We start from the raw sequence: 26,587 nt of genomic DNA on the forward strand, positions 1-26,587 counted from the left end.
CTTTTTCAAGAAGGAATATGTTCGGAATCGGTAAAGACTCTACTCGAGTCTTTCATGGGTCGTAGACATGGAAACATTTATCTTCTAGATGTGAAACCAAATGAATCACAATGTTTTATCTCAATTCAAGACGAAGCAAGCTTATGGCACGAAGAAAGCTTGGTCATGTCAACATGAAGCAATTAGCCAAAATCTCATCAAAGCAGCTTGTTCGAGGACTACCCAAATTACCTTATCAAAAGACTGATCCATGCACTCCATGTATTGCAGGAAAGCAGGTAAGAAATTCATTCAAGCCAATAAATCATGTCTCTACTAATCATGTACTACAGTTGCTGCATATGGATCTCTTCGGACCAACCAGAACACAAAGTATTGGAGGTAAGAAATATTGCCTAGTAATTGTAAACGATTACTCCCGTTTTACTTGAGTATATTTTCTTGCAAGTAAGTCTGAAACCTTCTCGTATTTTGAAAAGTTTGCTAAAAAGGTTCAAAATGAAAAAGGATGTGTTATCTCAAGTATAAGAACAGATCATGGAGGTGAATTTGAAAATCAAGATTTTACAAAATTTTGTGATGAATCTGGCTTTAATCATGTGTTCTCCTCTCCATATACTCCTCAGCAAAATGGAGTTGTGGAAAGAAAGAACAGATCTCTTCAGGAAATGGCTAGAACTCTTTTAATTGAAAGCAAGATTTCTTCACGATTTTGGGCTGAAGCTGTTTCAACAGCATGTTATATCATCAATAGAGTCTTCTTAAGACCTATTCTAGAGAAAACCCCTTACGAATTGTTCAAAGATAAGAAGCCTATTGTTTCATACTTTCATGTATTCGGTTGCAAATGTTTTATATTGAAAAATGCAAAAGATCGAGTTGGTAAGTTTGAAGAAAGATCAGATGAAGGTATCTTCCTTGGATATTCTACATCAAGCAAAGCCTTTAGAGTCTATAACAAGAAGAGCCAGTCTATGGAGGAGTCAATGAATGTCAAATTCCAAGACTCAACGCAAGATGAATCAAGTCAGACTCATCAAGAAGAGTCTGAACCTGCTTCAGATCTTCCAAAGCTTACATCTCAAGAAGCATCTCGGACTACGGAAAACCAGCTTCAAGATGTTCGTGAAGATCCAAACAAAGAAAGAGATCATCAACCGAGACGAGATCAACGAGTAGCTGGAAGCATAAGTCCAGTCATCCCAAAGATCTTATAATCGGCGAAATGAATGAAGAATTCGCACCGAGATCCAAAAGGCGAGAAGAGTCTAGTCTTTGTGGCTCTCGTTTTGAAATTGAACCAAAAAGCATAGAAGAAGCTTTATCGATGAAAGCTGGATTGAAGCTATGCAAGAAGAGCTCGACAGTTTAGCATTAATGATGTCCGGGAATTGACATCCAAACCAAAAGGTAAAACTGTTATTGGAGCTAAATGGGTGTTCGAAACAAGATGAATGAGAAAGGAAAAGTCGTACGAAACAAAGCAAGACTCGTGGCCAAGGGATATACGCAAGAAGAAGGAATAGACTATGATGAGACTTACGCTCCAGTAGTAAGGTTAGAAGCTATTCGACTATTACTTGCGTTTGCTTGTTATAAGATTTCAGGTTATTCCAAATGGACGTCAAAAGCACCTTCCTAAATGGAGTCATCCAAGAGGAAGTTTATGTGGAACAACCACCGGGGTTTGAAGACCCAAAGAAGCCGGACTCGGTCTTGGGGCGAAGAAGGCTCTGTATGGTTTAAAGCAAGCACCTCGAGCTTGGTACGACAGATTAAGTAAGTTTTTAATACAAAATGGTTTTGTCAAAGGTAAAGTGGATACTACTTTATTTATCAAAAAGGAGAACAAAAGTTTCTTACTTGTTCAAATATATGTGGACGACATTATTTTCGGATCTTCTAATGAAAATATGTGCAAGAAATTTTCTAAATCTATGTAGGATGAATTTGAAATGAGTATGATGGGAGAGTTAACATTCTTTCTTGGTCTTCAAGTAAAACAATTGAAGGAAGGAACCTTTATTTATCAAGAAAAATATGTTAATGATCTTGTCAAAAGATTTGGACTGGAAAAGTGCAAAAAGACCGACATACCGATGTCAAGTTCTTTGAAGATAGACAAAGATGAAGAAGGAAAGAAAGTTGATCAAAAGCTGTACGGGAAGCATCATTGGTTCACTCCTTTATCTTCTTGCTTCTAGACACGACATCTTGTTGAGTGTTTGCATCGTGCTAGGTTTCAATCGGATCCTAGAGAATCCCATCTCGGTGCTGCGAAACGCATCATTAAATACGTTGCTTCATCATCAAGCATCGGTCTTTGGTATCCTAAGAAGGAGACTTTAATCTTAAGGATATTCGGACGCGAGATCTGGCCGGTTGCGAGTTGATAGAAAGAGCACTTCGGGGAACTTGCCGGTTGCTTGGAAGCGGGACGTGTGTCTTGGTTTTCAAGGAAACAAAGCACTGTGTGTCTCTTTCAACAACGAAGCGAGTATGTAGCCACAGGGGAAGCTGCTGTTCGCAAATTCTATGGATAAAACAACAGCTAAGAGACTTTGAAATTGAAGACTCATGCACGGAGATTAATTGCGACAACACCAGCGCTATCAACCTCACCAAAAATCCAATTCTCCACTCAAGAGCAAAGCATATAGAGATTCGACATCATTTTATAAGAGACCATGTTCAAAATGGAGATGTTTCAATTCAATTTGTTGACTCAAAGAATCAAGCGGCGGATATATTCACAAAGCCTTTGGAGAAAAATCAATTTGAGTCTATACGCTCGAGACTCAACATTTTGAGGTATGAGGATATCAAAGTCTAAAGACTTTCAGACTCGAGACTTACAAGACTTTATCCAAAAAGACGAGTCTTGGTACGTCCGTCGATTTGTAAGTCTTTCTCTCTTGAATCTCAACTTGAAAAGGTACGATTGTCGATTTGTGTTTAAATTGTTGCTATATTTAATTGACGAAAATATTGCATCGTTTCATTTTCAAAAGGGAATTTATTTTGAAATGGCTATTTTTGCGGAAAAAGACAGTTATTTTGAAAAGGCATATTTTTATTTCCTTTATGACGGTTCGTTTATCCCTCTTTTAACCGATCTTGAACTGTCGATTCCTCTTCACTTTTCTCTCAAAAACCCTAGAAAACATCGATCCTCCATTCCCGTTTGTCTTCTTCGTTTAATCCTCAAAAAGTTGTCATCTTTCTGGGAAAGTCAAGCAAGGAATCTTCCAAAACGAGAAAGATGTCATCTTCAAGAAAGTCTTCGAGAATTGCAAGCGGGGACCACGGCGGATGAGTGAGGGGCCTACGCATTTCGATCTTGCGAAGATGAAGTGACTCTAGATCGCAAGCGAGCCCACAACATTCTCAACAGCGTCATTCTCCTCCATCTAGTCCTCAAGGTGTTGATCATCAACAACGAGGAAGAAATCATCGAGGATGCGAGACCACGTAAGAGTTCAAAAGCCCGCTTATATTTATCGGTTATATCGTGCCCTAAAAGGAATTCGTACTCCTTTGAACTACATTGATGATTTTCTTAAAGATAAAGGACATGGGAACGAATATATCTTTCTGAAAAAAATGGAAAGTTTAGGAATTGCTCGAAAAGGGGTGGCTGAGGAAACCCTTGCAAATATCCCAAGTGATCCTCGTGACTGGGGGCCGAATCCTGTAGATGGGAATGATGATGATAAATTGTACAGTCAATTCCAACCAAAAATGGGTGTTGCGGTTGATAACCAAGGAAAAAGGGGAGATTTGTTCAGATCAAAGGAGCAAAAGGATCGTACTCGAAATTGAAGCATGGGGTGATAAACCCTAGGAGTGTAGATTTTGATTTTCGGATCTTTGTGAATATGAACTTGAGGGAAAAGTTCGGTTATCTTCAACTTGAAAAGTTACGCTCGACTCTACGAGAGGCCTATCTGAATTGCTTGCATATTTCTATTCAAATCTAAGCTTTTGGATGCGAATAGATTCTCGTTCAACGTTAAAGACCAAGATTATGTTGTGGATATGAATATCTTTGGCAGATGTGTTAGAAGTCGAAAGAGGAAGATATCAGCCAATAAAAGTTTCCATTACTCGGGCCACTCTTGAAGCGGTGAAGGACGGGAGAACAGATGAAAAGATCACCTACTTAAGGATGGGTGCATTCAACATCTTGCTTCACAAGATTGTGATTAATTGCCTCCGACCGAAATCAACTTCCAAGACTGATGTTTCAAGTTCAGAGGCCAAGTTGATGTATGCCATTCTCTTTGGTAAAAGGTTTTCTCTCCCTCACACTGTGATGTTTCACATGTATAGAGCAATGATGAAGGACAGAGGTCAACTCCCTTACCTAAGCCTTGTTACGAAGTTATTCGAGACATCGAATATTCAGTCTCCACAAATCTTTTGTGTTCGACCATGTGATCATATGGTGGTAGGTCTGAAAATGGTGACCAAAATGCGTACGAAGGGCGAGCAAGGAGTTGGAGAAATTCAAGGAGAAGACTCTGCAAAATCTCATCAAATATCTTCTACGGCTAAAAGAAAAGGGAAGGAGCCCATGGTTGCTCCATCCAAGAGAAGAAGAGCTCTCCTTGTTGAGGATGAAGATGATGAGGAAGACATCACCATCTCGCATTGGCTTTGAAGAATTTAAGTCGTCTGTTCCACTGAAAGAATCGGAGCAAATGACGAAAGAAGCGAGAGGAGAAGGAAGAAGAAGAAATAGAAGCTGAAAAAGAAACAGAGGAGGAAAGACTGAAGAAGAAAGAAGAGAAGAAGGAGAACTGAAGAACACTCTTCTCCACTGTAGGCATGGAAACGGGGGAGATCGGGAGAAAGGAGTGAAGTCTTCATGTCTGATGCAAGTGAAGGAGTCAGTCGCTCACCAGCAGACCTAGAGGATGTTTATGCATCTCAATTTCCAGAAGAAGGTCATGAAGTTTCATCGCCAAACCTGCAAGATTATGCTGATCTACCATCATCTGCATTTACTCCATCAGATCGAGCCAAAGCAAGTACTCAGACGATAATGGAGCAGATTTTCGCGAGAATCATGGATATTCTTTTGGAGATGCGAGGTCAGATTTATGCCTTGGGATGCGAAGTTCAAAGCTTGAAGAATGAAGGTCAAGCTTCTTCCTATTCATTGAATGATAAAATGCAAGCCCTCTCTGTTCAAAATCAGGCCAATGCCAAGAGTGAGGAGATTGCACATCTAAAGGAAGACTTTAAAAGGCTGGAAGGCATCGTTCGAGTCTATGGAAGATTTCCAGCTTGTCCGCGTTCCCAAGCAATCTTAACTTCATCTCATCCTTTTTAATGATGACAAAAAGGGGAGAGATGCAAGATTTGATTCAAAAACCTTTCATTCAACTTTTAATTGTTTTTGTTGGATTGTTTTGTGGTTTGAATCTGTTTAACTTTGGTTTGTGTCTGGATGAGAACTAAACCAGACTTGGACTTGACTGCTTCTATTAACTAATATTGATATCTTATGGATGGCTTCATCATATATTAGACTAACCTATTTTCTGTGGTTGCAGATTCTAGTGTTATTCTGTTAAGACATTTACCTCTATAAGATATGCATATGTGTTTGAGAAATGTTTTGCAGGTCAAAGATATCCAAATCTGCAGGAAAGTTTTGTCACCATCAAAAAGGGGGAGATTGTTGGAGAAATCTTCTTGAAGTGTTTTGAAGTTGACAAATCGTTTCTATCGGTCTAGTCGAAGGCTTGCGGACTCGCTATTTAAAGTCTCGAAGACCTTGGGACAGCCAGACTCAAGACTCAAAGTCTATCTTCATTGACAGTCTCTAATCCGTTGAAGAAAGGTTATCCGTAACTGGATGTTTCGTTGAGGATTTAACCTTATCAAGCTGGAGAAGATCTCATGGCTGGAGAAGACATAAACGGAGTCCTTTGATTGATTGAAGATTGATTCGATAATTGAAGATCCGGTGATTGCCTAAATATTATTGGAAGGTTACGCTTATGGAAACCGAGATCCGATTGTATGGGCGAACATGATTGATGGGCTATCAACACGTTCCATTTATAGCTTGGACAATCTTCCTAATTGATTCCGTCCAACGGGTAGATTGGAGGAATTCCTTTGGTAAGTGCCAACGGGTATGATGGCATAAAGGAGTATATAAGGAAGACTGTCTTAGTTGTTCAAGGTGTGCGCGATAGAAGAATTCCAAAGTCTGAAGCTCCTTTTTGTTTAGACAAATCCTTTGAGCGAATACTTGTATACGAAAGAGAGAGTCTATATTTGTGAGAAATCTTGAGGAGGTGTGGTAGAACATCTACACTTTGTGGAATCAAGGCAAAGCTGTGCTGTAACCTCTCTCTTGTTCATAGTGGAATCCAGCCAATAGGCTGTCAGTGAAGGAGAGTGGACGTAGGCTTGATATAAGCCGAACCACTATAAACCGCGTGTTCAATTTTCTCTTCTCTCAGTCTTACTTTGATTATCGTTTCATCCAACTGTCTAGTATTGTGCAATTGCTTGAGAAAAATTCTTTATATACCTATTCACCCCCCTCTAGGTACTTATACTAGCAATATCAGGGAGAACTGGCAACCGAAAGACTTGCTTCTTGCCACGTTCACCCAGCTGTCTTCGGTTCCCACAGCCACCGACAGAAGCCCCATGCAGTTGACTAAATTGTCAACAAAGTGAGGAACAAAACCCTCGTACACAGAGGGGAAGAGAGAGAATCAACCGAACGAGCAAGTGAGAGAGAGAGGTAGCGGGCGGACGAGCGAATACAGTGAGGGTTTGAGCGAGAGAGAGATTTGTGACCGAGTGAGAGAGAAGTGGACGCGCGAGAGTGAGCAGCGAGTGGGTGAAGAGGAAGAAGGAGACCGCCTTCTGCCGTGCTCGAGTTGCCGCCATCGACGCCGCTAGTTTTCGCCGCCATTGAGCCGAGCCCAAGACCCATGAGCCCATGTTTTGCTTGCAATTGAGCTAAAGAGCTAGAGGCAAGTGAAAGTCCATTAATCTATATGATGTAGTGCTATTATTGTTGTCTAGTGTAGTGCAATAGACTTGGAAATGTTTGGGTTTTGAATGGTGGATTATGAATTTTGAGTGATTGAAGTAGAAATGGATTGAGGAATTGAGGAAATGCTTTGGTTTTCTATGTGTACTTTTAAATTCCTTTGAACTACATTAAGAAATATAGATTTGGATGGATTTTGGAAGTAAATTAGCCAAGGTATAGGCATCGGGCTCCATTGAATCCATATGGTCGGAATTTCTCATGTGTAGCCTAGTGATTTTGCTGATTTTCTATAGAAATCTCTAGAATGATTTTGGTTTGATTTCTTCATGAAAGCTGTAGGGAATTGTTTAAACTATAACATATATTCTAATCAGATTTTTCGAAGTTCATATACGGTGGCATAAATCTATTTTAATGTTCGGCACTTTATTGTGGAAGTATGAATTCTGGAATAAATTATGGGTTGAGTCATTCGATCTGTTGCAATTTGTACACAACTATTTTGGCTTAGTGTTTTTAATGAAACTTTTTCCTTTAGGTCTTATTTATAACATATCAAAATTTCAGATTTTTCTAAGTTCATTTAGGGGTTATTCCGAAATTGTTACTAAAACTGTGCATTGTGATGTTTGAGCTATTTTATTTCGAATTTGCTCAATTTGTCCCAAAGGTGAGTGCATCTTGAGTTGTTATTTGACATGATGATATTGGCATTCAGCATATCATGCAACATTGAGATTTGATGAAGACTCATGGGACATCTTGTCATTGCATCGAAAAGTGTTTTTGATATTAAGATGTTAATTGCTACCGTTGGACCCTCGGGTCAACGATGCCTCGGGAGTCGGGAGGCCCAAAGGATCGAATGAGTCGATGCCTTGTGGATGCCTAGGGACCGTAGTGCCCCAAAGGTTTTCCCCGGGAGCATCGGGATGCCCGTTAGTAGGTCGGTATGTAAATCCGGAGGGTAAGGGTAACCATGTCCATGGCAGGCCCCAATGATTCATCGTGATGCCAGGTGGGGTGCGAGATGCCTGGAGGTGTAACGCAACACACTCTGGATGCTCGGTGGCCTAGTGGCCAGATGCCAGAGGCTTTCGCGATGCCAAGTTGGGTGCGAAATCCCAGAAGGACGCAAACATTGGTCCTCTAGGGGGATAAAACCTTTCGAATGTTAAAACTCATGATTATACTAAGTGTGAGTATGGTCTAGTTATGGGACTAAATTGTATGGCATGGAATATGACGTATCATAACAGTTTGGCCCTATGATCGGGACTTGTGTGACTGACTATGATGCATCTTATATGTTGGAATTGCATTGGTTATTGCATTGAAGAGTTATATGGTTTAGATGCATACTCATTCCTTAATGACCTGTCTTGTCTATCTTGTATCAAACTGGATCGTGATGGTTTGCATAGTATAGTTTAATGGATCTTTTACTGTTGAGTAGTTGTACTCACCTCGTTTGGGAACTAACATTTCAGACTATAAGATATGCATTTGCTACCAATCACCCCCGGCACATTCTATGATATACCAGTCGACCTTGAGCGTGAGTGTATAGAGCACCATCATCTTGAGATATGAGGGTTGATTTTTGCTTGAGTGAGGATACTCATGTATGACATCGGCTCTCCCACCGGCCCAGTACTTTAGGAGTTTCTAACTATGTTCGTCCGCCGTGGTGGGAGTACACTAGGGCCATTGCCACCACCGTCAGCTAATGGACGAACTAGGTGTGACCAAGAGTGATGGTCAGCAGATGAAGCATTTTTGGACCGCCAACACTAACTGATGGGCCTACGTACACGGTTGTTATAGAGTCGAGTACCTTTTGAAAATAACTGAGTTTAGAAAGATCTTGTCATTTTGATGTACCGACCCGTGACGTCCATCTAATAATGTAAATAAAAGTGTTCGGCTTTAACTTATAAAATGTTTAGTTGGTGTGCATTGTTTATGATTATGGGATAGGGAGATGTTGAGTATGCTTCTGCTATATAAACTGCGCAAAAACCTATAGAAAACATATAAACCCCTAGGATTCATGGATTTGTTAAACTTCTATGGTATCAGAGTAGTAGACCTTCAGATTAATAGAAAGCTCTGTGGCACCCCCTGAATGGCTCCTGATCCGTTGGGGTCGCCACAGATCACACTTGCCTTCACTCAACCTAAAGGTCTGTAACTCTGATACCAAAGGATTTTGATAAGTCCATGAATCCTGGGGGTTTATATTCTTTCTATAGGTCCCTGCGCAGTTTATATAGCGGAAGCATATTCAATATCACCCTATCCCATATTCATAAACAATGCATACCAACTAAACATTTTATAAGTTAAAGCCAAACACTTTTATTTACATAACTAGATGGACATCACGGGTCGGTACATCAAAATGCCAAGATCTTTCTAAGCTCGGCTATTTTCAAAAGGTACTCAACTCTATAACCATCGTGTACATAGGCCCATCAGTCAGTGTCGGCAATCCAAAAATGCTTCATTTGCTGACCATCACTCTCGGTCACACCTAGTCCAGTCCATCAGCTGGCGATGGCGGCAACGGCCCTAGCGTACTCCCACCACGGGGGACGAACACAGTCAGAAACTCCTGAATCACTGGGCCAGCAGAAGAACCAATGTCATACATGATCAGTATCTTCACTCGAACAAAAACCAACCCTCGTATCTTAGGATAGTGGTGCTCCAAACACTCAAACTCAAGGTCGACCGGTATACCATAGAATGTGCCGAGGGTGACTGGTAGCAGAGGCATATCTTCTAGTCTGAAATGTTAGTCCCTAAACGGGGTGAGTACAACCACTCAACCGCAAAAGATCCATTAAACTATACTATGCAAGCCATCACGATCCAGTTTGATGCAAGATAGACAAGACAAGTCATCAAGGAATGAGTATGTATCTAAACCATATAACTCTTCAATGCAATGTCCAGTGCAATTCCAACATATAAGATGCATCATGCTCAATCACACAAGTCCCGATCATAGGGCCAAATTGTTATAACATGTCTCATTCCATATCATACAATTTAGTCACATATCCAGACCACACTCACACTTAGTATAATCATGAGTTTTAACATTCGAAAGATTTTATCCCCCCAGAGGACCAATGTTTGCGTCCTTCTGGGATTTTGCACCCAACCTGGCATCGCGAAAGCCTCCGACATTTGGCCACAAGGCCATCGGGCATCCAAAGTGTGTTACATCACACTTTCAGGCATCTCGCACCCCACCTGGCGTCATGAGGAATCACTGGGGCGCACCATGGACATGATTACCCCTACCCTCAGGATTTACGTACCGACCTACTACCGAGCATCCCGATGCTCCCGGGGAAAACCTCTGGGGCACTACGGTCCCCAAGCATCCACAAGGCATCGACTCATTCGATCCTTTGGGCCTCCCGACTCCCGGGGCATCATTGACCCGAGGGTCCAACGGTAACAATTAACATCTTAATATTAAAAACACTTTTCAATGCAATGACAAGATGTCCCATGAGTCTTCATCAAATATCAATATTGAATGATATGCTGAATGTCAATATCATCATGTCAAATAACAACTCAAGATGCATTCATCTTTGGGACAAATTGAGCAAATTCGGAATAAAACAGCTCAAACATCACAATGTACAGTTTTAGTAAAAATTTCAGTATAACCCCTAAATGAACTCAGAAAATTCTGAAATTTTGATATGTTATAAATAATACCTAAAGGAAAAAGTTTCATGAAGAACACTAAGCCAAAATAGTAATGTAGGAATTGCAACAGATCGCATGACTCAACCCATAATTTATTCCAGAATTCATACTTCCACAGTCAAGTGCCGAACATTAAAATAGATTTATGCCACTATATATGAACTTCGAAAAATCTGATTAAAATATATGTTATATTTTAAACAATTCCCTACAGCTTTCAAGAAGAAATCAAGACCAAAATCATTCTAGAGATTTCTATAGAAAATCAGCAAAATCACTAGGCTACACATGAGAAATTCCGGACCATATGGATTCAATGGAGTCCAATGCCTATACCTTGGCTAATTTACTTCCAAAATCCATCCAAATCTATATTTCTTAATGTAGTTCAAATGAATTTAAAAGTACACATAGAAAACCAAAGCATTTCCTCAATTCCTCAATCCATTTCTATTCAATCACTCAAAATTCAGAATCCACCATTCAAAACCCAAACATTTCCAAGTCTATTGCACTACACTAGACAACAACAGCGCTACATCATATAGATTAATGGACTTTCACTTGCCTCTAGCTCTTTAACTCAATTGCAAGCAAAACAGGGGCTCTTGTGTCTCGGGCTAGGCTCAACGGCAACGAAACTAGTGGCGTCGACGGCGGCAACTCGAACACAGCAGAAGGCGGTCTCTTCTTCCTCTTCGCCGTTCACCTGCTTCGCTGCTCACTCACGAACTCTCTCGCTCAATCTCTCTCTCTATCACTCGCTCACCCACTCACTCTCGGTTTCTCTCTTTGCTCAAGTTTCATTCGGTTCCTTCTCTCTCCTCCTCACTTGTACGAGCGTTTTGTTTCCTTCATTTGTTGACTAATTAGTCAATTGCATGGGAGTTTTCGGTGGCAACCAAGACTGAAGACAGGTGGAGAAAGCGTGGCTCCTCCTTGTTCGGTTTCTCCTCCCGCACTGGCCACCGAAGGAAGAGCAAAGTGGCTGTTGCCGGCTGTCCCTCGGTCAACAATCTCAAAACTCGTTGACTCCATTTGCCGACCGAATGAAGGGGAAGCTCGGCAGCTTGGTCCAACAATACGTGGCCGCATGGTCTCCGTGCATGGCCCAATTTCTCCGAAGATTAATCCTTAATCAACGCATGTGCATGGGCTAAATTACAGCCTACTTACAAGGCCGTATGGTGTCACAAAAAAGAACAAAGGATATTCGATTCATAGGGTACACAGTTGGACGGCCAAATTTAATATAGAAAACATCTTATCGACACCTTACTTGAAACGGACCTCGGCCTCATATGAGCGTATGAAACATTTCCAACAAAACCATAGTTCATTTAATGCTCGGGCCATTGCTTAAATGCAACGCATCGGTCTAACGACGGTAATATAGTGTGACGATGCTTCCGTCACTTAGTCATGGACCGTCGTATATCTAAGGGTCGTCACAAAATTCCGGATGCCACATAGCACTAGCACATGCAGACGTCCATAACTACTTCATAATGAAATCCCCTAAGGTTGCTCTTCGTGACTTCTGATATAACTAGTTCATGCAAAATAATTGGACAAGTACAAGGTGATTTAATCTCACTTAGAATTATGAAAGTTGTCGTAATGACTGCAGCTGAATGGTAGCTTTACAACAATAGACAAGACAGTTATGCAACTGGGGTTCAGAAAAGCAATGATAGTCAATTCCAATGTTTATCAGACATCATTTGTCTTCCCCACAGTGTTCTCTTGAATGGTGGTCTTGACGTTCTTACGAAAAGCCACGGACATGATCTTAGCTCATGGTGATGCCAAAAAGAACAGTGGGGGTTTAAGTGGTGGGGTCATGGTAATGCAGCGGTAGAGAGAGTCGCAATGGACCAACTACTAGCCCAACCCCAAGTTGAACATCCAAGCCTTCACTTTTTCTAGGGTCATATTCTTTTAGTCCCATCTAACTTTTAGTTTCGGGCCTCAACCAGGAGCAAATTCCTGTAAGAGCATTTTGTTTTTCTTTTGTTTAAAAATCAATATTAACATCCGGTCACTACTCTTTCAGCCCTTTCGATGATCATCTTCCCCATGAAGGTGATCAGTGTTACTTGAGTTTAGTTTTATGAGATAGAATGAAAAGTACTGTTGACACCTAAATTTTGACGATTTAGTTTATTTATTTATTGCATAGGAAATTAGGAGTTAAACTTTATAGCATATAGATTTATATTTGCATTTATTTTGTTATTGGCATTTTATTTATCGGATCAGTGCGAATGGGTTCAAATTAGTTGGACTAAGCCCACGAAGCAAGTTGGTTGGCCCAAGCCCATGTGTTTTAATTATCTCGTGAAAAATAAAAAATTTGAAATTATTTCGGGATATGAGTCTTTTGGATATGGCACATGTGTGAAAAAATATTGCGACTTATCTTTTGCGAGATTTGGATTTTTGAGAAAATATTCATCATAATCTTAAATCTTTATCAATAGTGATCGGTTGGTGAAAATGTATCGCGAATGTAGATTTGAAGGGGAAATCGAAAGCTTATCTCTTACCCCTATAAAAGCAACTGTGTACGATGACCAAAAAAAGCTTCTTTGAAAAAAAATTCAGAAAAAAGGTCAAGAGAGAAGAGCAGAAAAAAGGAAAAAGCTTCTGCAGAAAGGGGGAGAAAAGAGAAGTACAGAGAGAAAGTGACGTGAGAGGAGACAGGAGGAGAGAGAAAGAAATAAAAAAGGGAAGAAGAACTGTTCTTCTTCCCCGGTGGGTTCGACTGCCGCCCGCGCTGCTGCCCTCTGGACGCCGCCGCTTCGCCCCATCGACGCCGCCGATCTCGCTCATTGACACCCCCCCGAAAGCCCGACGCCGCTGCGCCACCGCGAGCACCGTTGCCGCACCTTGCCGCCGACGCAGCAACCCCTCGACGCCACTGCCGCGCGCCTCCGACGCCCACCGCCGCGCCTCTGCACTCACGAACCGCCTGTTGCCCGCTGGTCACGGCGTCGCTATCCTGACGCCGACCCGTGCTGCGCCGACGCCACCGAACTGCATTGCTCTGAGATCCCGTCGCGCCTACCGCCGCCTGCAGAGCCCTCGCCAACGCTCGCTGAAGCCGCGCCAGATCCGGACGCCCACCCAGCGTCGCACCACCTTGCAGCAGCCTCCGCCCGACGACCCGCGCCACCACAACGTCGAGCCTCGCCGCGCCTCCTTCGCGAGCAACCCGCGACGCCAGCCCAGCCGTCCGTGACTCCCCTTGCCGACGCCGCTCGGATCCAAACCCCCCGCACAGCACCCGCTGTTCGCAATTGGCAGTGACCCGCGAGTCCCCTTTCCGAACTCCGCCACCTGCTGCCGCCGGAGTTTCTTCCCTGCCAGACCTCTGATCTGCTGCCCCTCACCGGAGCCGGTGACCAGCCGCACGGACACGAAGTTCGAAAGGGATAAAGGAAAAAAAAAAATCGTTTAGGTAGTTCCTTTTTTATTTACTTTATTTATATATTTATTTTTTAATGTTATTCTCACTTATTTACTTTTTTCCTTTAGTAGGATTATTCCTAAATATGTTCCAACATGAAAGTGCCCCCTCAAGCAAGGGATTGATAGTCCGATTTTCGCGCCCGAAATCCGACTCACAATCCTTATAAAAATCGACAATCTAATCTCAAACCCGAGATTTGATTCGCGATTTAAAATTAAAATTGGTCAACCCGATCTCATGTGCGAGATACGGTTCGCCAATTTTTAGATATCAATATTATCTTGCTTGATTTGATATCGTGTGGTTGGATCAATTTTATTTTCATAAGAGAAAAAAATCAAAAAAAAAATTCAAATTAGGAGTAAGTATGTTTTAGAATATTCTTAGTCTTAGGCTTAAAATCGCAATCTGATTTTGAATTTTTTAAATAAGAAAATCAAAAAGAAAAATCCGTAAGGACTAGGTTTGTTTTTGTTATCTTGCATATTAGGATTGCAATCTTATTATGAATTTTTTAAATAAAAAATCCAAAAAAAAAGTACATTCATTTAGGTTGTTAGTTTTTTTTTTAATTGCATGTTAATTAGGTATTAATTTTAATTTCGAGATTAAAGCAAAACATAAAAAAAATCATTGTGCATATTAGATTAGAATTGTATGTTTCATTTTAGATCATCTTTTTTAGATAAATGGCATTTTAGATTTAGTTAATGTCTTAGTTTAAATTAGGATTTAATATGACTTAATCCCTAGTTTAAATTAGATAGAATCTTAATCTAGCTATAGATCATTTAAAATTTCATAAAATTTGTCTTAGGATAAATTAGTTGCAATTTCTAAGATAGATTGCATTTTTTAATAAAAAATGTCATATGCATATGTCATGTAGAATTAGAGCATTCTTTGCACGTCATTGCATGCTAAGATTGCATATTATAGGTTTAGATAATTTCTCCTAAATAGATTGCATGCTTATTAGGAAAATAAAAATCATGTGCACGTCATATAGAATTAGTTTCATACAATGCATGTCATTTAGTGATTTTTGTTAGGTGCATTTAATTAGAAATTGCCCGTCATTAGAATTAGGTCATTTAGTTAATATTGCATTGCATATTTAAATGTTGCATTTCTTTAATTTCGAATCCCATAGAAAAATACAAAAAAAATTATTTAGAATAAATCATCTCATGCTTAGAATAGACTACATGCTTATTTATGTCATATCGCTTAGGTCATATAGCTAAGTCATGTTGCTATGTCATATCATTTCATGTTAAATTAGTGGCATGCATTGCATAAAGCATGATGCTCATTAATTAAGTGAAAACAAAAAAACAAAAATTGCGTGTTAATTAGAAACCATATCTAGGGTTGTTGATGTGGATTTTAATTTAACATTGCAGATACTTTCATTGCTATGAGGTAAGTCCTGCAATTTATTCATTTGCTTGCTTGAGTGTTAAATTAATGGTTTGCGCACCTGCATGGTCACCTCACATGTTAATGAATTAAAATCAATTCAAGCTACCTGCAAAACCTTTTTTTAAATAAAAGAAATGGTACCGAAAGGGCGTTAGAGAAATCTAGCGTAATCAAGTCCCCGTACCCATAATCTCTGGTTCGTAGGAGTAAAGTAAATCTCCCATTACTTTACTTGGGTTTCTAGTCGACCCACCAAAAATAGATTAGTGGCGACTCCTAATTGAAAATCAATTGCATGTTAAGAACTCGAATCTAAGTCGCGAATTGGTATGGGCTTGGGAGAGCCCGCGTTAAGTCTAGGCTTAACAATCCATTAGCCAAACCCTAGGAGGTTCACCCCCCCCCCCCCCGGGAAAAAATTGGTCGCGACAAGTTTGTTTAGGAAAATGCGAAGATATTGTGATACTATGATGATATCACTGGCTCAATAGGGATAATAAGCCATTGAATTACCATTTCCGCCGTTTCATTAGTAAAATTTGACACGGCATTCTTGATCTCACGATTTTCACCGTCAATTGACATTGATTTAGACACCAAGGCGGAGCACCCTATAGGTTCATCAGTGCATTTGCATCTTGGTATTACCTTCATCAACACTATTAAGGCATCACGTGAATGCTAGCTTTATTTGGCACTAGGACCTTATCATAGACAGTCCGTGAGGTAGCATGAGCACCATCACAGGATGACATTCTATAGGCCTTCTTCACTTTTCAAAACTTGACATGAAAATTCCAAAGGAGACCTTCCTACGAAATATGAATAATTCAACCAGGTAATACATTTTCACTGCCTTCCCACTGGCCAGAATCAATCCCATGATAACCATTCACCACCAAAGTAAACACAAGCAATCCAGAGCTCGACTCACCAAACCACTAATGGTAGAAATATTTTTCTTTTGAAACTGAGTTTGAAGAACAACAGACTTTTGAAACTGAGTCTAAAGTATAATAGAATTTGAGCGAGTTCAAATTTTAGTAGTTAAATAGAACTACGAACAAAATAAAGGAGTTCAGGGAAGAGAATAAGAACAAAAAGTTTATAATGGTTCGGCTTAGATCAAGCCTACGTCCATTCTCATACGCTAACAGCCTTCGAGCTGGATTCTACTATGTGATCAACAAGAGATTACAACTTTGAGTGCAAACACTTAAGGGTAGATCACACTATCTCACTAAATCACTCTTTTGGTATTTCTCTCACGATCACAAACGTTAAGCTCAAGAAAGACATGTGTATGATCGAAGGTTCCTCGGACTTTGGAATTATAAATTTTACGCTCCGTCTCTTACTTGCTCATCGGTCCTTGATCTCCTTAAATATTCCTCCACTTCCAAACTAGCTGTTGGACAATATCTTGAAAATCGTCTTCCAATCTACCCATTGGACAGATCTGTATCTAGAAGATTTGATAGTTGTTGAGTGATAGAAGTAGAATCTTGAATTGATTATGATCGTCCATACAAATAGAATCTTGGTTTCCATAAATAAAGCTTCTTCATATATAAAGTTCTTGTCTTCAAGATCTAATTGTCAATCAACTAGATTGAATCAATCAAATCTAACTTTGATGTAAAATCCAAACCAGATCACTAGCTGTTATACATTTAGGGCTTCTGTTACATTTTGTCAAGTTGTTTTATTCTGAATCTGCTACGCTCTGAACTTGTGTCTCGTTCTGGATGTAAAGTCTGAGAATGTTCTATTGAAAGTAAAGTCTGAGTGTCTTCAGACTAAAATAGAGTATGAGTGTCTTCAAACTGAAGTAGACTTTACAATATGGATGTCAGTCTGAATAAGTTCAGTTTCAGCATAGAGTTTGTCTTCTGGTTCTTCCAAATATAAACTTTGACAATATCATAAAATCTGTCTTCTGGTTCTTCCAAGTATAGACTTTGACAATATCATTTACATGTTCTATCATCTGCATAGTCTATTACTCAACCATTAAACACGTTAGTAGCATTTGATTTATTTTGTCATATTCAAAACATCATAAGGGATTTTCCCTAACAAAAGTTACTCAATTTGTTAGGATATCCTTTTTCAATGTTTTACAATTTTCTCATCTTATTATGATTTTGTGTAAATGTTAGCTCGTTTAGGGAGAATGATATTGAGTGGCTGATGTGATGTGGAGAACTTTAAGAAGCGATTGCTCAACCCCAAGGGATCAGCCTCCATGATGCGCACCCATCACGTCGATGTCACAATGGCAACCCTAAACTCAAGCAAAAGTGCAACTCCAGCGAAATCGGGATAGAAAAGTTAGAAAAGCCCTCCTCCTTCTTACTTCGCTTTGTCCTCTCCCTTGCAGGTAATTCAAGAAAAGTTACAAGAGTCTGGAATCAGATCGGACTAACCTAGAACCGATAATTTTTAAGGCATTGGTCCAATTTTTAGTTTCAACTTACTAGAATTGGTGAGTACTAATTCAGTTCTTGTTTCCAAACGTGGAACCCCCACCCAAACTTGACTGATATATATATTGAATTTCATCCTTGAATATAACTTCCTAGAAGATTCAGCAAAAGCTTTTATCAATTGAAATACTTAGACATTCTCTTGTATATCTTTCAAGGTTTGTGGACAGATAAAATCAGGAGAGTAACAAATGACAAATTAAATACATAAACACTCATCATTTGAACAATTAACTCGTTGTTCATGTGTCTATCGAGTGAGTAGAGTTTCATTTCTTAGTCTGTCTAAACTTCATTTGAAGGACAGAGGAAATCATTTTGTGAGCATACATCATTTAGGCTTAGGTGAGATTTGCAATTGATTTGATCTACATATACTAATTGAAGAGGCATTATGGCATTAAGATTTCCAAGATATAGCCATCAATAGGGAAGGTTGTTTTTCCTTGATTAATCAAAGACCCAACAAATCAGTTTACACCAATCTTAGATATAAACCGATATATGTGTGTGTGTGTGTACACCACATAGAAATTAGATTCACCATGGTATTGATTGATATATGCAATTTTGTAGGGATTGAGGATTGATTCTACGGACCCATATGAAAACAGGAACCAACGGACAGTTCTTAGTTTCAATTTTTCAGAACTGACCTTTAATGACGCAGTTCTCGATTTTACGATGAAAATCACTCACCTGGACCATACTCTCCTTGATCCACAACAGTAAACTAGTGGAATAAAAATTGATAACCTTCCATTTCTCTCTTACTCCATCAACAAACAGCCAACCTCCGCTACCCTCGTCATCGCCAGGGTCGTGGTCCAAGCCGAGCGCTACTGTGTCCAGTCGCCACCTCCTCCGTCATCTTCGCCACCCGGCCGCGAGCGACTCGTCCATGGACAAAAGGAGCAAATTTTCGGTTGATCTTCTGGTGTTCCTTTTCTTCTGGTCGCCGCCACCTCCCTTGTCTTTCAGTACTCTTTTAAGTTTTTCTTTTCTTTTTTTAACGATTTTTACGGGGTCGATGCTTGGGATTAGAGGAAAAGTGAAAGGAGAGTATCATCATCATCATCATCATCATCATCATCATTATTATTCTTTCTCAGTATAGGCTTCTACAGATGAGAGGTGAAATAAATAAGAGAAAAAAAGCTGCGGTGGTTGGATCCTTCGCCCGTGGCCATGGAGGAGTAGGCACAGCATCCGGATCCGGCTTCGGACGAGCACGACTCTGGATCCAGAACTGGCCACCACTGACGCAGTAAGCGACGGCGCTTGCTTTTGACAATAAGGAGGTAGGGATGGTGGGGGCAACTCCAGTGAAGCGAATTTTCCATGGCCGAGCATATAATTTTTGCTTTCTTTTTTCATATATTTCCACATCAGCACACATCTAACGAGATCTGTGGTTGGGAGAAAAAAAAAATTTATATTATATCAACATACAATAAACGTGAACCACTAAATATTCTCTCATTCATACACGACATATCACATATGTTTGATCATGTTATATCTTATGTAATCACCATTGAACATGCCTTGATTCTGACGCTACGAAAATAGTTCTTTTTTACTAAAGAAATTAAAAAGAAGAAGACAAAGTGGTTCCCCAATATTGAAGTAAAAGATACCACTGTTCAAAGAATTTGAAATCAAATACGTACGGGATTCATATATCACCTTATCATTTATGAATTTTGACCGGTCCAAATCCATTTGATGCATGCACAAGGGTTTCCTGCCTCCGATATAGTTGGCCTCCGGGGATCCTGGTCCTTCAATTTCGGTCAATAGAAATTTAATTTTTTTTTCCCAATAGAAAGCCAAACAATGGGAACGCCATCGATGAAAAAAATTGCGGACGTGGGTCAAGAATATCAGCATTTGACGCTACGAAAGCGATTCCATTTTTTGTGGGTCCCGCTTTCCGTCGTCTTCCTCCTTATTTCTCTCTTACTCCTGCATCCACAACCAGCCCTCCACCCAGCGTCGCAGTCCAGTCGCCACCTCCTCCGTCGTCTTTGCAACCCGGCCGCGAGTGACTCGACCGTGGATAAAAGGAGTAATTTTTGGTCGATCCTGTGGTGTTTCTTTTTTTTTTTTTTTGGTCGCTGCCTCCTCTCTTGTCTTTCAGTTTTCTTTTAACGATTTTTTCAGGGTCGATGCTTGGGATTGGAAAGAAAAGTGAAAGGGAGGGAATCATCATTTTTCTTTTTCTTTTTTTATGATTCTTTCGAGTATAGGGTCTTCAACAAATGAGAGCTGAAAGGGAGAGGGGTTGCTGAAAGAGATGAAAGTTTGAAGGGAGAGGCAAAGAGGGTGGTGGGTTCTCTAATGACCCGCAAAAAAAAAAGACTACCCAGCAATTTTTAATGATTCTTTCTTGGATGTCTGCCTCTTTGTCGGGTTGATTTCGGCGGCCTAGCCCTCCATTTTTGACAAGCAAAAAGAAAAATAAAAAAAGCACAAAACTTGGGGTATAGGGGTCTAATATGGGTGACATTTAAATTATAAATGGATTATTTATAGATCACTTATATTTTCAAATTGATCATTTTCTTTTTAAGAGATTTGTTAAATGGATCTTAAATGAGTTGAACTTAAAAATCCATTTCCAACTCAACTTCTCACTTTAGTTTTATAAAAATCGAAATTAAAATTATTTTTTATATTCCATTTTTTTTTTTTTTCTTTCTTCTTCCTCCTTCTTTAGCCGATGGCCAGCATCGTGACGGCCGGCAACCGGCCAAGTGAGGCTCAAGCTCGCCGGCTCGCTAATGACCGGCAAGGCTCAAGCCTCATCAATCTAGCGAGACTCAAGCTTGTTGGTGTTGGCGAGCTTGATCTCACCAAATTGGCGAGGCTCAAGCCTCGCCAATCGTCAACAAAGCCAAGGCTCCCCTGGATCTAGCGAGCTGTGAGCTCACTAGCCGTGACAGAGCTCGGGTTCACTGGATCTGGCAAATCGCAAGCTCGCCAACCTTGGCTAAGTTTGGGCTTGCCACCACGACAAAGCTTGGGCTGACAAGCTACAAAGGAACAAGGGGGAAAGAAGAAGAAGAAGAAAATAAAAGAAATAATATTAATAAATTCAGAATATTAAAAATTCGATTTTTTTTTTTTTTTTGATAGATAGATATCCATATACATACTAGAGAAGTACTTTTAGAGGAAACTCAACGTTGTGTAGATCAAAATTCAATTAATATCAAACTAGAAATTCTAAACTTTATAATGTAATTTTTAATTTGGTAAATCACAATTAAAAATTAGGCACTCTCGCATTCTAGAAGATTTGTTATAAACAAATATTATTTTCATGTCAATTATTAATTAATCAAAATTTTCTTATCAAGAATTTTTCAAAGTATTTCAATTTAAGAATTTTCAATTTTTTATTTTATTTACAAAATTTTTATTGTGTAATTTACTTTTTAAATTTGATGTGAAGTTTTTATTCAAGTAACAAATGTATACATATATATGTGTGTATGTGAAGAGCTTAAAGTGACTTAAATGAGTGGGAGTGGATTTTTCTAAATTGAGTTAAATATTAATGTGTATTGATAATATGAGTTGGGTCAAATTGACTATGGATAGGGTTGGATATGGGTTGTCAAATTTATATTACATGAAAATGGATCAAAATGAGTTAAATGAGTCAATATGAATCGGACCATTTTCAACCCATTCCAAATCTAACCCGACTTACCCATTTGACAGCCCTACTTGTGGATGAGTTGCCGTCGTTGGATTTGTCGCTAGTGGCCCTAGAGGAGAGTAGGCACAAGCTCCGGATCCAGCTTTGGACAAGCACGACTCCGGATCCAAAACAAGACAAGCGTCCGCAAAGGAGCGGGCTCGGCTGATGGCCAAGGCTTTGACGCTAAGGATGTGGTGCCGGTGACTCCACCGATGGCAATGGTGAGAGTGGCTAACTATGGAGCATAAGAGAGTGGGGGTTAGCGCGGTTCCCGGATAGAACCGGACCCGAGGCTCCGGTTCGGTTCCGATTCTAAAGGGGCCAATTCCGGTTCTCGTTTCCTTTTTCTGGGAATCGGCAGTTCTTGGTTCCGATTCCAATTTTTATGGGAACCGGAACCGGCCCTTTTAGAACCGGTTAGGGTTCCTTAAAAGTTAAAATCCTCAAATCAACAATTCAGTTCTCATCTCTCATTCTCTCGCCTCTCGCTCCGACGCCACTCATCCTCGATGCCGCCGCCGAACGTCACTTGTCCCGTTGCTTTTTTTTTTTTTTTTGGGATGTTTCTGCTCTTTATGAACTATTTTTGGCAATTTATTGATATAGAAGCTTTGGTTTGTCTCTTTCCTTCTTCGTTATAGTTCAAATTTGAAGAAAAAAAAAAAACCTGTTGAAATCGGAAACCGACCCTGAAACCTGTAACAGAGTAGGTTCTAGATTCTTAATTCTGACAAGTAAGTTTTAAGTTCCAAAAAATGAGAAATTTATACCGAAGATAGGTTCCAGATTCCATATGGAGCCAAACCGGAATCAGAACCGCTCACCCCGTAAGAGAGTCTCAATCTTCCTGGCTGCATAGCTCAAAATTCCACGTCGACTGACACATGTCAAAGATTTTAGTGGTCGGAAGAGAAAAAGGTATTCTCCAGGTGACTGTATATATTCTCGCCTGTAGATGGCCCATCACTATCGTTTAGTCATATCATTACCTCATATAGGCCGCCTTTTTTTTTTTTTTTGACGAGATATAGGCCGCCTATATAGAAGGCCGCCTTCTGACGAGATATTTGAGCCTTCTGAAGAAGGCCGCCTCTTCAGAAGGCTCAAATCTACCCAAAAAAAAAAATCGGCTCCCCTTTGACCGAGAAAAAAGTAGTTGATCCCATCTTTCGTGGGTCCCACTTCCGTCGTCTTCCTCCTCATTTCCCTGTTCTCTTTCCTGGTATGTTTCCCGATATATAACCCGTGCACGAGGTTCGACGACTGCAGAAAGTAAGGTGCTTTCGATATGGATTCGGGCAATGGGGACGGGAACGCGACCGCCGGCGAGCTCCTCCAAGCTCAAGCCCACGTATGGAACCACCTGTTCAGCTACATCACCTCCTTGTGCCTCAAGTGCGCCCTTCAGCTGGGCATACCCGACCTCATCCACGACCATGGCCGACCCATGACCCTCCCCGAGCTCCTCTCCGCCCTCCGCATCCCTCCTGCCAAAGCTCACGGCCTCCGCCGCATCATGCGCGTCCTCGTCCACTCCGGCTACTTCGAGCTACGGGACCTCGAGGACGCGGACCGCCGGAGCGGGTACACGCTCACCGCCGCGTCCCGGCTCCTCCTGAAGCACAACCCCTTGAGCCCGGCGCCCTTCGTGCTCAGCGCGTTCCATCCTTTCTTCATGGGTCCGTGGCAGCATCTGAACGCGTGGCTGGGGGACGGAGAAGGCGTCACCCCGACCATGATCGAGATGGCGCACGGAGGGCCCGCGTGGGAGGTCATAAGGCGCGATCCCGAGGTCGACGGCCTATTCAGCGGGGCGATGGATAACGACTCAAGACTGATGGCGAAGGCAGTGGTGGAAACATGCGGGGGAGCGTTCGTCGGGCTGAGCTCGGTGACCGACGTGGGAGGCAGGTCGGGGACGATGGGCAAGGCCATCACGGAGGCGTTCCCCAACTTGGAGTACACGGTGCTGGATCAGCCGAACATAGTGGATGGTTTGGTCGGAAGTGAGAGGCTGAAGTTCGTCGGAGGCGACATGTTTGTGGAGATTCCCCCGGCGGATGCAATCTTACTCAAGGTAAAGTAGTAGCTTACATCTCCGTTTGGGTCAGGGATCATAGAAAAGGAAATGAAATAGGGTAGTTCTTGGTTGCAGTTGAATTTACCTTATCATTGATGAGGTCAGCAGTTTTTCATTTTCCCTCTAGGTACTCAAATGACGGGCTAATTCCATAAAAAAGCATCAACTTTAGGTTGATGGACAAATCTGGCCAAAACTTTTTTCGTCTCATTAAAAAACACAAACTTTAGGTCGAGGACAAATCGGCTGAACTTTTTTTGTCTCGTAAAAAAAAGCACCAACTCTAGGTTAAGTGACAATTCGACCCCAATTTTTTTTCTCATAAAAATTACAAACTTTCGCTCCTATCCAAAATCTAACCCCTACCATTAACTTTCTATTTGAAGTTAACATTATTTCAGGAGAAAATGTTCTAGCTATGAGATTGGTGGATCTCATATGTGGTTTCTCTTAACAGGCGGTGACCTACGGCTTCATATTACGACAAAATGATAAAGTATAGCTAGATTTTTTTACTTATGAGATGACACGGTTTCACATTATTCTTCAAGCTGTAGCTCAAACAAGAAGACAATTAACGGTGTTAGCCAGTAAGTGCACATGGATTTATTGATAAAAACAATCAATGAATTTAAGTTAAGGGGGGCTAGATTTAGGATTTAAGTAAAAGTTGGTGATTTTTTTTCGAAACAAAAAGAAAAAATGGCCAAAATTGTCACTCGACCTAAAGTTGATGCTTTTTTATGTGACAAAAAAAAGTTCGAGCCAGATTTATCACTTGACCTAAAGTTTGTGCTTTTTTATGAGACAAAAAAAGTTCGGGCCAGATTTGTCCATCGTCCTAAAGTTCGTGCTGTTTTTTGGAATTAACCCCTCAAATGATATAGGCAGTTCGTTACCGATTAATTTGATTCTAATTATACAAACTTGAATTTTTAAAGAGAGTTTTTTTTTTTCCTTTTCCATTTTTCCGGGGAGAAAAACATAGTCTCCTTTTCTTTTGGTCCTATAGAATTTTAGGAAAATTATGAAAAAAGAAGAAGAAGAAGAAGAAGAAGAAGAAAGGTCGTATATAAACTAGTTAAACTGGAAATCATAAAATGGGAAAATTACCAACAAAAAAATCATAAATCTATTGTAATTGTGTCGATTCAATTCTAAACTTTTTGTGACTAATTCAACCCTAAAATTTTTGCAATTATGCCAATTTAGTACATTTGGCCAAAGTTGGCAATGGATGCTCAAGTAGACAATTTTATTTTATTTTCAATTATTTATTTATTTTTCCTTTCTTCCGTTCTTCCTTCTTCCTTCTTCGTCTCGTCGGTCGCCACAGGCCAATGGTAAGGCTCACCCCCTATGGTCATTGATGAGGCTTGGCCTCCCAATGCTTGGCGAGTGTGGTCATCACCATTGGCCAGTGAGGTCATCCTCACTACCCAAAGGAAGAAGAAAGAAGGGAAAAAGAGAGTGAAAGGAAAGAAAAAGAAAAAAGAAAGAATAAAAAATTCTAGAAAAATTATTAAAAAATTATTGACGTCAATGTTTGTCGAACAATCGGTGCCAACCAATGTCTACAAACACTAGAAAATCCAGAAAACATTTTTTTGAAAAATATTTTCTACGAAACGAACGGAGTCTTAAGTATGATGAAAAATGTGGGAAAAAAGATTAAATTTATAAAAGAAAATAAACACAGTATTTAAGTATTTTGGTCATTTATTAAAATATCATTTCAATTGTCATAAAAGGAAATGGGAGAGATTTGTGGATTCCTTTACAATCCTTTTACTTATCAATCATCTTAATTACAATAACTTAATATTTCGTCCATTTATAGTTACGTGTGGTCTATATATGCGTTTGGGTTTTTTCATAAAATATTTTCGCAGAAGATTGGAGTTCAAAGTGGCTCTAAAATTTGTTCAATTAATGATATAGATGAAACGACCAAATTTGGTTAGATTTTTCAACATTATTAGTGCATATACGAACAACTCTTTTACTTGGACACGCCTCCATTTTAGTGAAAATCTTGGTAACCAACGTGAAGAGTGAAAAGGACAGACTTTCACATACGGCCATTACTTCTGTTTTTACATTAACGCTCCTGTAAGAATATGAACTCCAATTAGTTGAAAAAAAACTAAACATTGTTCGAATGCAGTGGGTATTGCACGATTGGAGCGACGAAAAATGCATCGACATACTAAAACGGAGCAAAGAAGCGGTATCGGGGCGCGGCGGGATTGGAAAAGTGATCATAATCGATGTAGTAGTAGGGAATCAACCGGACGATCATAGATCCACCGAAACGCAACTCTTCTGGGACATGTTGATGATGACGTACGATGCGAAAGAAAGGGACGAAAAGGAATGGGAAAAACTGTTCGTCGACGCTGGCTTTAGCGGGTACAAGATAATCTCTCACTTGGGCCTTCGATCTCTCATTGAGGTTTATCCTTAAATTATCTTTCTATTCGTTCAATCTGTGATGGGTCAATCCTTGTTTAACTTTTGCTGTTAAACGATGTTGGATGCATTCTCTCCTTGTTTTGATCGTATTGGACGTGACAACTTATATAGGTCATCGGACCTTATGTTGGTGTAATAATTTCAGTCCACATGCTTTATTATCGAA

At 40.3% G+C, this 26,587-nt stretch overlaps 1 protein-coding gene across 1 annotated transcript; it reads left to right on the plus strand.

Moving 5' to 3' along the window:
* Window positions 1-23,091: 23,091 nt before the first annotated feature.
* LOC104441025 (trans-resveratrol di-O-methyltransferase) lies at window positions 23,092-26,587 on the plus strand. Its single transcript, XM_010054028.3, has 2 exons — window positions 23,092-23,943; window positions 26,114-26,587. The coding sequence occupies exons 1-2, from the start codon at window positions 23,155-23,157 to the stop codon at window positions 26,411-26,413; spliced, it is 1,089 nt and encodes a 362-aa protein (XP_010052330.1). The 5' UTR covers window positions 23,092-23,154; the 3' UTR covers window positions 26,414-26,587.

The sequence above is a fragment of the Eucalyptus grandis genome, chromosome 1 (assembly GCF_016545825.1).
Source record: "Eucalyptus grandis isolate ANBG69807.140 chromosome 1, ASM1654582v1, whole genome shotgun sequence".
Taxonomy (NCBI): domain Eukaryota; kingdom Viridiplantae; phylum Streptophyta; class Magnoliopsida; order Myrtales; family Myrtaceae; genus Eucalyptus; species Eucalyptus grandis.